Here is an 11,407-nt window from a genome sequence, read left to right on the forward strand (position 1 = left end):
TGGGCCATATCCGGTAATCCACCGAGTGAATGATGTCACATACAAGCTACAACTGCCGGAGGGGTCCTCGATCTTCCCAGTTTTCCATGTCTCCCAATTGCGCAAGGCGTTGATCCCAGGTGCGAGTACCTCATCTTCCCTTCCATCCCTTACTGACATGGTTAATGTTCCGGTGGAGATCCTGGACAAGGATGGTGTCGTGGCTCGAACAAGATGCGTGAGCAAGGACTAGTACGCTGGCAAGACCCCAAGGCCACACCGGACACCTGGGAGGACATTGAAGATCTTCGACGACGCTTTCCAACTGCTACGACTTGGGGACAAGTCGTGTCTGAAGAAAGGGGGGTGTTAGCGTCCCTCCTACAGAAGAGCAGAGGAAGGGCAAAGTTGTACCAAGCCGGCCCAAGAGGGAGAGAAGACCGTGCCACAAGTTTACCGGGCCTCAGTGGGTCTCCTACATGTTCGGCCCAGAGGAACACCGCATTGACTGATATAATCAGAGGAAGCGAGTAGTGATGAGACATCTTGGCTGGGATCAGACTGGACGACGGCGGCTTGTAACCTAATTCCCCTTCCTTCCGTAGTTATCTTCCTCCCCCAGAGATTTGTAACCTCTTCCTTGTAATTGGCGCCAATACCTTTACTTGCACGCCGCACTCTTGTATACTCGCATGTGATTGTTCAAGAAAAATACATAGACGCACCCGCTCTAGTGGCCTGGATAAGCAAAACACAAAAATAAACACAACAACGGACAAAAGATAAACGCAAAACACAAAAATAAACTCAACAACGGACAAAAGGTAAACGAGGCTACAAACAGATATAACATAAGTATGTCACATCTAGATGAGCCCTAAACACACCATATTTTTTGGTCATAAACAGTATTGTCAATCTACACGATACTATAACTGCTCTTTTTTTAACTAAAAACTACTGTGTGTTGAACACAACTGTCAAAAAGGCAGTAGTTGACTGGATTCCACGATTCTTCCCTTGAATGGCTCGTGACATTTTCATCGATCTATATCATGGCAAGGATGATTCAGCCTCAACTCAAAAAGATAAAAAGATTCAGCCTCTGCTACCCCTCCTCCCCACTTGCAGAAACAGGAATGTGGAGCATGCGCGACAATGGCCGTCAGTCAGTTCCACCCATCAACAGGTTCCACCCATCCCATCTCTTTTGCCTCCGACCTCACACAGCACCACCGACGGCTACAATTAATCATCCACAGCATTCATCACTTCTCAAGTGTGCAAGCTCTAGCACACAAGCACCCAGCTGGGATCCAAGAGCAATGGCGGAAGCAGGGGAATGGCTGCCGTACGTCTCCACGCTGGCGTCCTGCCTCCTCGGCTTCGCGCTCTACTTCTACGCGCCCTACTGGGGAGTCCGGGGCGTGCCGGGCCCTCCGGCGCTGCCGGTCGTCGGCCACCTGCCGCTGCTCGCCCTCCACGGCCCCGACGTCTTCGGCGCCCTCGCCAGGAAATACGGCCCCATCTTCAGGTTCCATCTCGGGAGGCAGCCTCTGGTGGTCGTGGCTGACCCGGAGCTGTGCAAGGAGGTCGGGGTGCGGCAGTTCAAGAGCGTCCCCAACCGGAGCCTGCCGTCGCCGATCGCCGGCTCCGGTCTCCACCGGAAGGGCCTCTTCTTCACGAGGGACGAGAGGTGGTCGGCCATGCGGAACACCATCATCTCGCTCTACCAGCCGTCGCACCTCGCCGGCCTCATCCCCACCATGCAGCGCTGCATCGAGCGCGCCGCCGACACCATACAGTTGAACGGCAACGCCGACGTCGACATCGACTTCTCCGACCTCGCCCTCAAGCTGGCCACCGACGTCATCGGCCAGGCGGCGTTCGGCGTCGACTTCGCGCTCTCGGCGCCGCGCGAGCATGGCGGACGCGAGGCCGCAGAGTTCATCGCCGAGCACGTTCACTCCACCACCTCGCTCAAGATGGACCTGTCGGCGTCCCTCTCCATCGTGCTGGGCCTCGTCGCGCCGGCGCTGCAGGGGCCGGCGCGGGGGCTTCTCCGGCGACTCCCCGGGACGGCGGACCGGAGGATTGCGCGGACGAACGACCGGCTGCGAGCGAGGGTGGAGGGGATCGTGGCGAGCAGGGAGCGCGACCTGGACAAGAGAAGAGGGCAGAGGGACTTCCTGTCGGCGCTGCTCAACGCCCGGGACAGCGGGGGCGACAAGATGAGGGAGCTGCTGACGCCGGAGTACGTGGGCGCGCTCACCTACGAGCACCTCCTCGCCGGGTCGGCCACCACGTCCTTCACGCTAGCCTCCGCCGTGTACCTCGTCGCCGGCCACCCGGAGGTCGAGGCCAAGCTGCTCGCCGAGGTCGACCGGTCCGGCGCCGCACCGCCGACGCCCGACGATCTCCAGCGCAACTTCCCCTACCTCGACCAGGTGATAAAGGAGGCGACGCGGTTCTACACGGTGTCGCCGCTGATCGCGAGGGAGACGTCGCGGCGGGTGGAGGTCGGGGGCCACGCGCTCCCGAAGGGCACGTGGCTGTGGCTGGCGCCGGGGGTGCTGGCGAGGGACGCGGCGCAGTTCCCGGAGCCCGGCGAGTTCCGGCCGGAGCGGTTCGAGGCCGGGTGCGAGGAGGAGCGGCGGCGGCACCCGTACGCGCACGTGCCGTTCGGGCTGGGCCCGCGGGCGTGCGTCGGGCAGCGGTTCGCGCTGCAGGAGGTGAAGCTGGCCATGGTCCACCTGTACCGCCGCTACGTGTTCCGCCGGTCGCCGCGGATGGAGTCGCCGCCGGAGTTCCAGTTCGGGATCGTGCTGGGCTTCAAGCACGGCGTCAAGCTCAGGGCCATCGAGCGGCGCAGCCCCGCCTAGGCCTCGACATGAAAGATGATCTTCACAGCAACTTCTGCGAGCTTTGCTCCTCGGAAGTAGTCACCGTATACCAGGGGGCAGCATTGCCCCAGCTTTGTTCTACCGAGCAGTGAGCACCAGCTTGCTGCTCGAATATGCACCAAGAAAAGCGCTGCTGGTCCTGGAACCACTGAGGACGGTGTGGCGGCAGTTAGAAATTCGATCACCCTGCAACTTGACTGTAGTACTGTACTTGAGAAATTATAACAGGTCGAGCATTAAAGATAACACACTTAAAAATAGCATCAGTGCTTCAATATTTATGTTATCCGACGCAAAGAATCCCTTGAGGCAAAACATGTCAGCATGGCGACAACATGCATCGTGTATATTCCAAGTAAATAAAGCAAAATCATGATTTGGGGCCTGATTTCAGGCATCAATAATCAGTGTTACATTCCAAGTAAATAAGGCAAAGTCATTGATGATACTGTCCACACGTCGTGAATGGGCCGACAAATAACTAATGAAACAAATGAAAATAATCAATAGTTAGATGACACTGTTTGAAGAGGAAGAAAACTGTGCAGAAGAGAAAAACTAGACCTATTCATTTTAAACTTTGTTTGGGCGGTTCATGTAGAGTTTATGGCTGGCTATTCAATATATCCAATTGACTTGGGTCTGAGACGAGATGCTAGACTAGGAAAATAACAGTTCCAGCATATTCTGCAGCTTGCAGGACTCATGCCTCCACCAAAAGAATCATTCCTATGGGGGCCAGGAAATTCCCGACCATCTTATTCTTCTTCACAAAACCAACAGACATCAGTACCATTCTCCAGTTCTTTGATCACTATCTATCACCAAGGTACTCCATCACTTTTCACCGTAAGTACCACGTCTTTGCATAACTAGCAGTAACCTGGCCAAGCAGAAGATTGTAGCCATAAGACTAGCCACAATGGTGAATTGGTGAGTAACATACACTAGTAACATACACATATCCCTAGACTATGTTACTACCTTCATAGTGGGTAGTAACGTAAGTGTTGTAACATGCAAAGCTTCATTTATTAGGTTATAAACTCATATTGCATTCGGACATGTGATGTTACAGTAACTAGCTAAGTTACTATAACTACCTCTCTCCTCATTAACTCATTGCCACATAAGCAAATTTGTTGAGTTGGACTCGATGTTACTGCTGAAGTTACTCCCACTGTGGCTAGTCTAAGGTGTACAATGGACCATAACATAAAACAGCATTGCAACTCAATTTATTATACCTAGACAACAGGGGGGCAACCAAAACTCCAGCGTTATGCTAGAGACAGGCAACAATTGGATACACACCCAGCATCCACTGATACATTTCTCACCTGATGGTTCGCAGGAAGTAAGGACTGGACCAGTTAAGCAGGCCCATTTTATGCACAAGCCCAGCATCAAGATGAACCTGTTAGTGCAGCCCTCTTATGATGTTTTCCCGGTAGATTTCTACACCATGTTGATCAATGCATCCCTGATGATACTGAACTTTGAAGGATCGCAGTAGGTATAAGTGGCAAATCTTGGTTTCAAACCAGAGAGTTATGATCTGTGATGCTTCTCATGTGTCGTATTACCACCAGAAACAAGTGAGTGTGAAGCATCCTGCCATACTTCAAAATCAGTCTTCTCTTTGCAAATCTTACCAACGTCAACACTGTTTCAGCATAGACCACAAAGAAAACTTTATCACCTCATGAAGGTAAACACAGAGGTGCTTGGAGCACGAATTTGACCTGACTACTGTGTGATACGATCCGCTGATGGACATGAATGTGTGCTCCCACAATATTCAGCAGGTCAATGTCTAGAAGAATACAGTGTTGTCTTCACCTCTTTGTCCATTGTTCGACTACGACTAACAGGTCCCACTGCTAAAGAAGGCAGATGGCACGAGATAAAAGAGGTGCAACATCTACTGCTCTTGGGTTTATGCAAAAGCTTCTTCGGCAACATGAGGTAAATACCATGTGTCGTTCTTCATGAATCTTTGACATCTGTTGTTTGGGAAAAATGACGACAAGTTCTTCATGGACACGTGAAACCTGAATTAGGAACCAAACAGTTATGCCAGTATCATAGATTGCTTGGTTAAAAAGTACTGTTAGTGGTTTTCAATAAGAGAACAATGAGGAGACTCGAATCAGATAACAGCTTAGAATGTGACAGATTTTCAGTGGCTGTTAAATCATTGATGTGTTTTCCACTAAGATGGAATATTGAAAACTAAGTGATGTTAATACATTTGCACTATCCTGTTACCAACGTACTAATCTCTAGAAGAATTAGTCGCAAAGGTAACAACATGGTTGTTCAATGCAAGGACGTGGAGTATAAGAAACATGCAAGAAAAAAGAAACAAGTGGTAGGAGTGGCATTTGCTTGCTTGCTCCATTACTAGCACAATAGCAAAAGATACTTATGTTTTCTAATACCAATAAAGAACCAACTGTTTCATAGTGAACATACCAAACTAATAACTAAGCAGCAACTAATGACCAATAACTTGTAATAATTAAACTCAATCAAGAGGAAATGCGTGCAACAACGACAACAACTCATAGTTCTGACACATGGATAGGCTAGAGCTGAAACTCATAAGATCTCGCAACCAACTCATGGTTCTGACACATGGATAGCTAGCTTCCATGCACCCCTGCCCATGGCTAGTTCTTTGGTGATATTCTAGTCCTTCAGATCTCTCTTTACGGATTCCTCTCATGTCAAGTTTGGTCTACCCCAACCTCTCTTGACATTATCAGCACGCTTTAGCCATTTGCTATGCACTAGGGCTTTAAGAGGCCTGCGCTGAATATGCCCAAACCATCTCAGACGATGTTGGACAAGCTTCTCTTCAATCGATGCTACCCCAACTCTATCTCGTATATCATCATTCTGGACCCAATCCTTCCTTGTGTGGCCACACATCCATCTCAACATGCGCATCTCCGCTACACCTAATTGTTGAACATGTCGCCTTTTAGTCGGCCAACACTCAGCGACATACAACATTGCGGGTCGAATCGTCGTCCTATAGAACCTACCTTTTAGCTTTTGTGGCACTCTCCCGTCGCGGAGAACGCCAGAAGCTTGGCGCCACTTCATCCATCCGGCTTTGATTCGGTGGCTCACATCTTCATTGATATCACCATCCTTCTGAAGCGTTGACCCCAAATATCGAAAGGTGTCCTTCTGAGGTACCACCTGTCCATCAAGGCTAACCTCCTCATGCCTAGTAGTACTGAAACCGCACCTCATGTACTCGGTTTTAGTTCTACTAAGCCTAAAACCTTTCGATTCCAAGGTTTGTCTCCGTAGCTTTCTATTAATCCCTGCCAGACTATCATCGACTAGCACCACATCATCCTCAAAGAGCATATACCATGGGATATCTCCTTGTATATCCCTTGTGACCTCATCCATCACCAAAGCAAAAAAGATAAGGGCTCAAAGCTGACCCTTAGTGCAGTCCTATTTTAATCGAGAAGTCATCAGTGTCACCATCACTTTTTCGAACACTTGTCACAACATTATCATACATGTCTTTGATGAGGGTAATGTACTTTGTGTTTCTCCAGGGCCCACCACATGACATTCCACGGTATCTTATTGTAGGCCTTCTCCATTCAATGAACACCATATGCAGGTCCTTCTTTTGCTCCCTGTATCTCTCCATAAGTTGCCGTAACAAGAAAATGGCTTCCATGGTCGACCTCCAAGGCATGAAACCAAACTAATTTTTGGTCACGCTTGTCATTCTCCTTAAGCGGTGCTCAATGACTCTCCCATAGCTTATTGTGCTCATCAGCTTAATTCCACGATAATTAGTACAACTTTGCCTAGTTCTTGAAGATTGGTACTAATATACCCCTCCTCCATTCTTCTGGCATCTTGTTTGCCAGAAAAATGAGATTGAAAAGCTTAGTTAGCCTCCGAGGCCTCTCCACACCTCAATGGGAATACAATCCGGGCCCATCGCCTTGCCTCCTTTCATCCTTTTCAAAGCCTCCTTGACCTCAGGCTCCTGGACTCGCCGCACAAAACCCCCGTTGATATCATCGAAGGAGTCGTCCAGTTCAACGATAGAGCGCTCATTCTCTCCATTGAACAGCTTGTCGAAGTACTCCCGCCATCTATGCTTAATCTCCTCGTCCTTCATCAAGAGTTGATCTGCTCCGTCCTTGATGCATTTGACTTGGTCGACATCCGTCGTCTTCGTCTCCCAGATCTTGGCCATCTTTATAAATGTCCCTTTTGCCTTCCTTCGTGTCTAAGCACTGGTAGAGGTGCCCAACCCCTTGCTTCACTCACAGCTTGCTTTGTGGTCTTCTTTGCCACCTTGTACTTCTCTATGTTGTCTGCACTGCACTCCTATCCAGGTGTAGGCGTCTGAAACAATCTTTCTACTCCTTAATAGCCTTCTGAACATCATCATTCCAAGCTTCGCTTCTACTTCCCCTGGACACTCCAAACTCCTCTGAAGCCACCTTACGAATGCAAGACGCCATCTTCATCCACATATTGTCTGCATCACCTCCTTCCTCGCAAGAGCCCTCCTTAATGACCCTCTCCTTGAAAGCCTGAGCTGCCTCCCACTTGAGCTTCCACCACCTCGTTCTAGCGACTTTGGCGCGCTTATCTCGCTGGACACAAATCCGGAAGCGGAAGTCAACCACCACAAGCCTATGCTAAGGTACAACACTCTCTCCGGGTATCACCTTACAATCTAGGCAAGCACACTTGTCTTCTCTTCTTGAGAGGACGAAATCAATCTGGCTAGAGTGTTGACCACTACTAAAAGTCAGTAGATGTGATTCTCTCTTTCTAAAGAGGGCGTTAGCTACGATCATGTCATAGGCTAGAGCAAAGTTTAAGACTTCTCCTTTTTTATTCTTGATGCCATAGACAAAGCCCACGTGCATACCTTCAAAACCTGTGTTAGATGTACCCACGTGGCCATTAAGGTCTCCTATGAAGAGCTTCTCACCAATAGGTACACTCCTAACCATGTCTTCTAGGCCTTCCCAGAACTCCCTCTTGGTGTTTTCCTGTGGCCTACTCGCGAGGCAACGTGTTGATAACATTGAGAACTAAGTCCCCGACTACCAGTTTGACCAAGATAATCCGGTCCCCACGCCTCTTGAAGTCTACTCATTTGACACCACACCTGGGTTCCGATATGACGCGTCGCTAAGCGGGTTACGCCCCGACAATGTTCTTTGGGGTTTCATCTCCACGAGAGTGGCTGAGTTTTGACGTTGGCTCACCAAGCCTATCACAATCCTCCTCCTTTACCCGGGCTTGGGACCGGCTATGTTGAGACAACATAGGCGGAGTTTTGCTTTACACACTCGTTGATCTGTTATTGGCATCAACATTAGTGGAAGCATGGCAAACGGTATATGTTAACTAAGAAGCACTGACACGGCCAGAACTGCCGATTTGCCGTCCTGATACGGGGGGCACGGGGATACGACTGGATACGCGTATCCCACAGTATACAATCTTTTTGAATAAAAAAAGAAATAAAATCGAGATACGGCGAGGACACGGTGGGGACTCGGCAGCCAGCCTCCAGTGACCACGCTACTGCCCAGTTCTCCTCCCAATAGCAACCATGCTCGAGCAAGTAAGCTCGATGGTCGCTAGTAGGAAGGAAATCTTGGTAGAGAAAGATGGCAAGGCGGCCGCCGACAAGGAAGAAGCTCCGGGCACGGAGAAAGATGGGGATTGCGACGGCCAGCAAGGAAGAAGAATTGGGCAGGGAGAATGGGTGCTGGAAGCTGACGATTTTGCGTCGCTGTCGTTTCTTCTCCTCTCTTGCTGCCGATTTGGCGGCGGCTGGAGAAAAGGGAGTACGAGAATGGGAGGTTGGGAACGACTAGAGCGCTACTAGCTAGGGTTTTCTGGAATTGGGCCTTACCTGGGCTCTAAGTGGACAGAGAGCTACATGGGCTACGAGTGGACTGCTCAAATATTTCATGAATAGAAAGGAGACAACATATATCCAGTACTAAAACAAATTCTCATCTAAAAATTATCATTAAATCTTCATTTCATTTTTTTTTCTAAATACTTATATACCCTGCCGTATCCCCAAATGGCTGTTTTTGGAAAATGTCGTATCCCGTATCCCCGTATGCGTATCGTCATATCTCCGTCCCCGTATTTGTGCTTCTTAGTCTATTACCCGAACACAAATCTTATCAAATAGGGTCTAGCATATATTGGTAGAAACAAGATTATCATCCTTTCTAGATGGAAAGGCTAAGGAAAAATGCACACAACAAAGTAATGTGCACATAATATACCAGAAAGGAAGCAATATGTTTGGAGCTTACCTTACCTATGGAGCATTTCAAATTTTGGGAGTTCATTCTCAGTCCTTATGTCTGTTGGGACCTGTTTCTAAATAATCAGAAATTTCCACATGGTTTCTCAAATTTGGCATCAAATGTGGTTTCGTGACTAGTCTGAACCAGCCAAAAAACCAGCAGATAAGTGTTTTAGTTCAGTGGCTTTTGCTGCTATCCTGTATGGAAAGTAACAAGTCAGAAACATCTTATAGTTAAGTCCAGAAGTGATGCGTTTTATTTATTTTACTCCTACCTGTTTACAAGCAGATCCTCAGGTTTAACCATCAGAACCAGGAGCAGTATCACCAATTGTACAAGAGGGTAACACACTTTCCATTTCATTCTGAAGACTGGCTGCCTCCTCAATATGCCCCAATTTCTGGTATTTGCTTATCAGACAGTTGTAAATTACCGTATCAGGAGTAATACCATTTCCAATCATTTCTGAAAGAACTTCTCTAGCTTCTTGCATCATATTTAAATTACAAAATCCCCATACAAAACAAGTGTACCCATAGAGATCAAGTTGCAAACCACTATTGATCATCTTGGCCTTGAGTGCAAAGGCATCCTGAAGATTTCCCTGCTTCAGGTACCCATCCATAAGAGATGTATACACAACTTTATCCAGAGACAAACCCTTGTCAGCCATTTCATCCAACAACGCCACAGACTTGGTTAAGCACCCATTCTTGCATAAACCATCAATTAAAGCAGTGTAAATATGTACATTAGGCTCCAATCCTAAGTCTCTCATTTTGTTAAAATGTGAGACTGCCTCGTCAACTGATCCTGCTTTGCACAAACCATCAACCAATGCACAATATGTCACAACATTAAGCTGGAACCCAGAGTCCTGCATCTTGTGGAGCAGGGCAATGGCCTCTGACTCTTTTCCTTCTTTAAAGCAAGCATCCATTATATTCGTGTAGATGATATTATTGGGTTTCAGACCACATTCATCCATTTTATTTAACAAACTCTTAGCCTCATCCACCTTCTGAAGATTACAGAGTCCACAAATGAGGGCACCATAAAGCGAAACATCAAGCTCCATCCCTTTATCCTTCATCTCATTCAACAAATCGAGTGCTTTCTCACTATTTTTATTCATAAAATGCCCATGAATTAGTGTAGTGTACAACAACTCGTTGGCTTTGACACCAGCTTTCTCCATCAGCCTAAAAACATCCTCCGCTTCCGCAATCTTCCCCTCTTTGCAAAGGCCATCAACTTGGACAGTATATGTGACTACATTCAATGGCACACCTTGCTGTACCATTTCATCAATCAAAACAAAGGCATCATCAAGCCTACCTGCCTTAAAGGTCCCATCAACCAAACATGTATATGTCACCTCATTCGGTGTCATCCCCCTGATCCTCATTTGCGCAAACAGCTTCATAGCCTCCCTTACCATCCCCTTCTTGCAGAACGCATCAACAAAGGTGCTATAAGTCCTTACATTAGCTATCACTCCTTCCCTCTTCATCTCAGCAAAGTAGCTGTATGCCCTTTCCATCCTCCCAAACTTGCAAAAGCAGTTGACTAATGCATTATATGTCACAACATCTGGTGTGCATCCACACCCCCTCATCTGCCCGACGAGCTGCTCCACCTCTTCCAACTCCCCGCATTTGCCACACCCATCAATGAGAGAATTGTATGTGACAACATCTGGTGGGCAACCTATTGCCTTCATCCTCGAGAACAATGCTCTTGCCTCCGCTAGCTCCCCCTCCTTGCACAGGAAATCGATCACGATGTTGAACGTGAACACGTTGGGGGCGGGCACCTGCTCAAATAGCCGCCGGACGAGCGCACCGCGGCGCTCTCGCGCTAGGCGGAGGAGGATGTGGTTGCAGGTGCGGGTGTTAGGGGGCACCCGCAGCTCGCGCACACGGCCAAGGGCGAGAACGGCGTCGTCGAGGAAACCGCGGTCGGCGAGGAGGGAAAGGAGGGTGTCGACGACGGAGGGCAGGGCGCTGCGGCGAGGCCCTAGTGCGAGAGCCGCGCGATGGAGGAGGTCGACGAGAGAGGCTGCGAGGTGGGGCCGGTGACCGGGGGCGAGGAGGCGGGAGAGGAGGCTGCGGGAATGGGGGAAGAGGCGGGCGCGGGCGAGGAGGTGAGCCGCGATGCAGAGGTGGGCGGAGGAGGGGA

The 11,407-nt window shown here is 49.0% G+C and overlaps 2 protein-coding genes across 2 annotated transcripts; one reads left to right on the forward strand and one right to left on the reverse strand.

Annotated features, from left to right (window-relative positions):
* Positions 1 to 861: 861 nt before the first annotated feature.
* Positions 862 to 3,142, forward strand: LOC119339868 (cytochrome P450 711A1-like). The gene has a single exon (XM_037611768.1). The coding sequence runs from the start codon at positions 1,035 to 1,037 to the stop codon at positions 2,859 to 2,861; it is 1,827 nt and encodes a 608-aa protein (XP_037467665.1). The 5' UTR covers positions 862 to 1,034; the 3' UTR covers positions 2,862 to 3,142.
* A 116-nt stretch (positions 3,143 to 3,258) lies between these two features.
* On the reverse strand, positions 3,259 to 11,402 carry LOC119339038 (putative pentatricopeptide repeat-containing protein At2g02150; the record flags this gene model as incomplete). The annotated part of the gene is made up of 4 exons (XM_037611224.1): positions 3,259 to 3,765; positions 4,223 to 4,936; positions 9,233 to 9,423; positions 9,501 to 11,402. A coding segment is annotated over one exon (1,878 nt), but the record flags the coding sequence as incomplete, so codon positions are not given.
* Between the last annotated feature and the right edge of the window lie 5 nt (positions 11,403 to 11,407).

The sequence above is a fragment of the Triticum dicoccoides genome, chromosome 7B (assembly GCF_002162155.2).
Source record: "Triticum dicoccoides isolate Atlit2015 ecotype Zavitan chromosome 7B, WEW_v2.0, whole genome shotgun sequence".
Taxonomy (NCBI): Eukaryota; Viridiplantae; Streptophyta; class Magnoliopsida; order Poales; family Poaceae; genus Triticum; species Triticum dicoccoides.